Raw genomic sequence first — 5,245 nt, 5'->3', positions numbered from 1 at the left:
CGCGTGCGGTCCCCGCCGTTACGCGGTGCGATTCGCGGTGCGATTTGTCAGCCCGCTCCCCCCGAGGATCAGGGGAGACCTCATCGCTCTCCGCGGTGACCTGAGGGGAGGTTGTGGGGAGGCGGGGGTCGGCCTCGGCTCCAGGTGACGGCGACAGAGGGCGAGAGGTTGATGGTCCGCTTGGGTGTCGATTGTTCTCCGAAAGAGCGGTCAGCACGGGCACGGGCTGCCCGGGGCTGGGGGAGTCCGCGTCCCCGGAGGCGCTCCGGAGCCGTGGGGATGCGGCACTGGGGTGCACGGTCAGCGGGCACGGGGATCTGAGATCCCCCCCCCAGCAGCGCCGCCCCCGGGGGCGCCGCGCTCCACTCTGCGCTGCTCGGGCGGACAGCGCCACCTGGCGGCAGCGGCGGGGCCGGGCGGACTCGGGCCGGGTGCTGCTGCTGCTGCTGCTGAGCTGCCCCGCGCTTTTCAGCAAGTTGAACAACTTTGTAAAGACTGAAGCAATCTGAACTTTGCTCTGAAAGGGACAGAGCTTCCCATCTAAGCACTGAGTTCATAACGTGAGTTTGAGACCGGTCTGTTCAGATATAGAGTAAAATTCAGCTCCCGCACGCTTTGCACGTGTTTTTGGGCCTTTCCCAAGCCCCCTGTAGGACTTTGTTCTCTCACGGGTCTGTCTCCCCCTGTGTCTTCTTTTGAAGCCACCTGTTACTTAAAATAAGAGGTATCTGAACGCAGATGCTTTGCAGAATGCATTGCTTTAAAGCAGTGGCTTGTAGCCATGCTGTCTTGTGTGTTTCTTTTCATTGCTGATTTAAAAGCTCGCTGTTACTTGTAGTGTTACATGTGCTTGCTGTTTTTCAATCTGTTTCCTCTTTCCTAGGAGTAACAGGACACAAGCTGTGTACAATGTCGTCTGCTGCCATTGTTTCTGCCTTTCACAATGCAGCTATTCCCCGCTGTGCCCTTCAGCCCGTAACTGGACATTCAATGTGTTGTGCAAATAATCTGTTACTTATACAGCAGAGTGGAATAGCTGGAAATTCATTCAGGTGTTAGGAGATCTGGGTCGCTCAGGTGGAGCTGTGGGTGCAGGTGCGCTGCTCTCTGTGCCCATCCCATGGACCAGCCCATCCCTCAGTGCGAGGGCATCTATCCCAGCTTAACTGCCCCAGCAGGAGCAACGCTCCTTGGCTGTTCTTGCTGACAGGAGTGAAGCTGGTCTCGGGAATTATAAACAGGAACGCGCCGTACACTGAATTTTCCACCTCTTGTCTTAAGCAGTTAGCCCTCTGCAGTACGTCACCGCGATTTCATTGCGTGGTTTTCTTCTTGCTGTGTGCAAGCAGCCGGGCCTCGCTGCGGTGACGCGCTCTGCTTTTGCCTCCACAGTCTTCCCAGTCCCACTGGCTGACGGCACAGGAGAGGAGCCAAGTTTTACTGGATCTCAAAGCTTCGGGCTGGTCTGAGTTGGGCGAAAGAGATGCCATCTACAAAGAGTTCAACTTCAAAAATTTCAATCAGGTAATTATGGCCCTATCCCGTTTTTAATGTCGAGGAAATGTAATTGCTTTCATTTCCATGCGGTCCCGATGGGAAAACGTTTGTAGGCGGAACTTTGGGAGTTTCCTTGTAGGGCCAAACCCTGTCGGATTTGTCTCAGTGAATTCTCTGATTCCGATCCCATTAGGTGGGGTGCGTTAAATCCATTTTGTAGTTGTTAAGTAGATTTATTCTAATATTATAATTTCTCGATGATAATAATAGAGTCAAGGTCAGGGTTGGTATTATGGGATTAGACAAATAATACTGGATCCTGATTTTTTTTTTATTTTTTTTTTCATTACTAGTGCTCCTAAATTAGTGCCAGAAAAACGTAACTGTTGGATAGTGGGGTTCATTTTGGTGGGGGGGAATGAGAAAAAATGGGTGAGTATAAGAACACAAACTTTTGGGAAGTAAGGTGGGGAGAACAGGGCGCGTTTCCCCTTCCCAGCTGGAAGCTGGCGCCCTATGGGTTCTTCAGTGGGTCCTCGTGGCTGTTCTTGCAGATGCCAAGAGCTTTTTCTTCTGGGCAAAGTCACAGAGAACTCCAGCGTGTTAACGTTTCATTTTTAGGGATGAGATGATTTTCTTACAGCATCAGAAAGCAGCAAAGTGTGCGGAGGGGATGGAGCACGCAGCGCCCTGGGTGCCGCTCTCCTTGGCTGCTCTTCGGTCCTGAGAGTTAATGTGGGACAAGCAGAGCTGTGCAGACAGCACAGGGGGAGTCCGTGGGACGGGGCTGACATGAAGGGGGAAGAAGGTCCCCTGCAGGTCCTGGAAGATGCGTGAAATGTCCCCGTTGGCGATTGCAGAGGGTGTCCGTGTTACTGGCATGCCCTGCTGCTGCGGGGGGAGCGTTTGGTGTAATGCAGCAGGACAAACTGGTGCACCTTCTTGGTGCCTCTTTTTCTGATAGCTGAAAGGACAAAACTGAAGCGACGTGCCCGCCCCGTGCTTGGGAGAGTCGTCCCGCGGTGAAAGCAGGGAACTTTTAGGTACAAATTCTTTGATTTCAGTGAACGCGTTTTCTGTTTGCAGTACTTGACAGCGGGAGCGCCCGGTTCAAGTCAGAGCACTGAGAAATGCCATTTCCACAGCGAGCTTCCCTCTGCCCTTCTGCAGGTGGCACATGGGCAGGTGTGTCGGTGCCAACGTGCAAGCTATTCCAGATGTGCATTTTGCAGATGATATTGGTGTGATTGATGGACTCGCTGCCTCTCTTATTGCTTCTCACAGATAACGTTCGTGATGCATGGAAAGTTCTGTGGCTTTAAAATCGATGCCAGGTTTACAAAGTCTGTGTATGTCAACAGATGTTAAGAATATAAACACAACTTTTATTATAACGTTGTGCAAATGTGTAGACATGAGCTTGGTTTATGTGTATTATTTTCAGCATGAGGATGAAATGAAACTTCTGTGAAACGAGAGTTATTTGGATTCCTGAAGCTTTCAGGCCGAGATTAGCTTGGTTAAAAGCCATCGGAGCGGAGCTGCCTTTTTAACAGCTGACAAGCTAATGACACTTCTGGCTTAGGGAATTACTTTGTGACACGGAGCTTGAAACCGCTGATGCTGTTTGTTAGTCTGAAGATACATTTTCATGAAAATGGGCTTTGGAGATGCAGCTCTCTGAAAGGAGCTGGAAAGCAGCCTGAAGCCCTGGCCGGGAGCTCTGCGATCGCTGTGTGCTGTGGGCAGCCACCACACGGTGCCGTGCCGCGCTGGGTGCACCTGGTTCCGCTGTCACGATGCATCTAGGGAAACCACAGGGCTTGGGGGGCAGCGTGGTGGCCTTCCTTTGGTCATTGCACCGAGGCAGAAAGTGCCACTGGGGGATGGCACGGGTGGGCGTGTTTGCTGATGGCCGGGTTCAGTATTTACAGCTGCTCTCTTTTACAGGGTAAGCTTTTAATTGAGCGTGTTGGTTTTTGTTGTTTTTTTTTTCAAATCTCGCATAGGAAGCCTCTGTAGGACCTGTAATGTCATTTCGTAAAACGACAGGAAATCAAACGCTCTAAGACTTTTCAATGTGTTTTCTGCTTTGGGGATACAGGACACAGGTGAGGGATGAGCCTGAGTGGAAGTGACAGCACGGAAACACTTTGGAGGACGGCGCAAGGGGAGAACGGAAGCAAGCACGCGTGTTTCGCTGCGCTGGGGGAGCCTTGTTTTATAAGAGCTTACGCAGAGATGTGCAAAAAACCTGGAGCTGTTCTGTAAGTGCACATCCTGGTTTTGCATGCCTGGTGCTAGCTGCGTAGCAGAGCTGCTGCTGCTCTGGCCGCAGGCTGTGCCGGCCCTGCCCTCGTCTCCTCCTTGCTCTGTCCTCCGTGCTGATCAGAGATCAGAACGTTTTGCTTTTATAGACGTAGGCAGCGGGTTTCGCTGCCGCTTTATGGACATAATCTTTTGGCTGTTGGTCTGAAAAATGTCCACGCCTTCCGCGTATTGAAAACATAATAGCCTTTCACCTACAATCTGCGGAGTTAAAATGAGTTTTATGCCAAATATTCGGTTGTGGGCCACATCTCCAGCTTTTTATACGCCACAGTGGTCTTTTTTTTTTTTTTTTTTTTCTTTTTTTTTTCCTTCTCCATTGTCTGATAGTGAGGTCATTTTCAGTCCTCTGAGAAATGTTATTCCCAGCCAGATGCGGGCCATATATTAAAAGTAGCACCTGTGGCTAATATCACAGCAGCTTACCATAAATTTACATGGTAACTAGGATTATATCTGTCAAGACTGTTAAAAAATGTCTAGATTTAATTTGATTTCCAGTATTGAAGGAGCTCTCCAACATTTTGCTTCATAACTGTATTTTAAAAGTTAAAATCACTCCATTGTTAAGTTTTATAGCACTCCCAGTGCCCATTAAGTTGATTTGTTAAATGGAGGTCAGAATAAAGCAAGTTGGCTGCATTAGGATCGGAAACCAACCCATTTGCCACAAATTTAGCCCTCGCGTGTGAATCTTCTCGGAGCCCGGGCACTGATTGGTTTCAGGTGCAGCTCACATTGGCTGCGCTTCGCCTGGAGGAGCGAGCAGCCCCAGCCCCTCCTTGGCAGCTTTGGGAATCAAAAGACGAGCCCCTTTTCATTTGCTCGGGCGGAATTTGCTGTTTTTAGTGTCTCATTTGTCTGCTTGCCCCCTCTGCTAGGGTTTTGTGCCTGTTGAATGAAGACTTGATGGGTTTTGTTTTTTTTTTTGTCCATCTAGGTAGGTGCTGTTTTTCATATACTCTTTCCTAAACCGCTTCATTTTCCATTATCCTTTGAGTCCTCTCCCATATGCCATGATTTGTGCACCTGCAAAGTTATGAAAGTATTTCTTTTGGTAGTTATGTTGTTCACTAACTTCCTTGCGTTTATGAATACAATAACTGATTTGCAATAAATCAGGATTATTTACAAGTGACTTTACAGAGTTGAGAAAATCTTTGTATCTGAAAATAATGAATTTCTGGCATATCTGCCTGCTGACATTCTCCTTTATTAGAAACTGATAGTGGAAATTCTTGGGACTGGCAAAGGTTAACCTGTGGGCTAAATTAGTGTGAGTGAGGTGGTGTGAGCGTCGGAACGGAGTGAACTAAGCATGTGTTACTGCAATAACGCAGCTTCCTGGGCTTTGTGCTCCTCACTGGCTTGGTGGATAGCACCTGTGCCTTGGGATGGAGGGTCAGGCTCCAGCTGGGGG

At 49.4% G+C, this 5,245-nt stretch overlaps 1 protein-coding gene across 1 annotated transcript in view; it reads left to right on the top strand.

The window, feature by feature from the left end:
- PCBD2 (pterin-4 alpha-carbinolamine dehydratase 2) overlaps positions 126-5,245 on the top strand; it is a gene marked incomplete at its 5' end in the record, with an annotated part of 17,287 nt that continues 12,167 nt past the window's right edge. The window contains 2 exons of the mRNA XM_021410854.1: positions 126-209; positions 1,393-1,524. Of these exons, the coding sequence (XP_021266529.1) occupies positions 126-209; positions 1,393-1,524 (216 nt within the window). The remainder of the gene's footprint in view (positions 210-1,392; positions 1,525-5,245) is intronic.

The sequence above is a fragment of the Numida meleagris genome, chromosome 12 (genome assembly GCF_002078875.1).
Source record: "Numida meleagris isolate 19003 breed g44 Domestic line chromosome 12, NumMel1.0, whole genome shotgun sequence".
NCBI classification, from domain to species: Eukaryota; Metazoa; Chordata; class Aves; order Galliformes; family Numididae; genus Numida; species Numida meleagris.
Note: the sequence above shows the minus strand (reverse complement) of the source record. Positions and strands in the feature narration are given on the sequence as shown.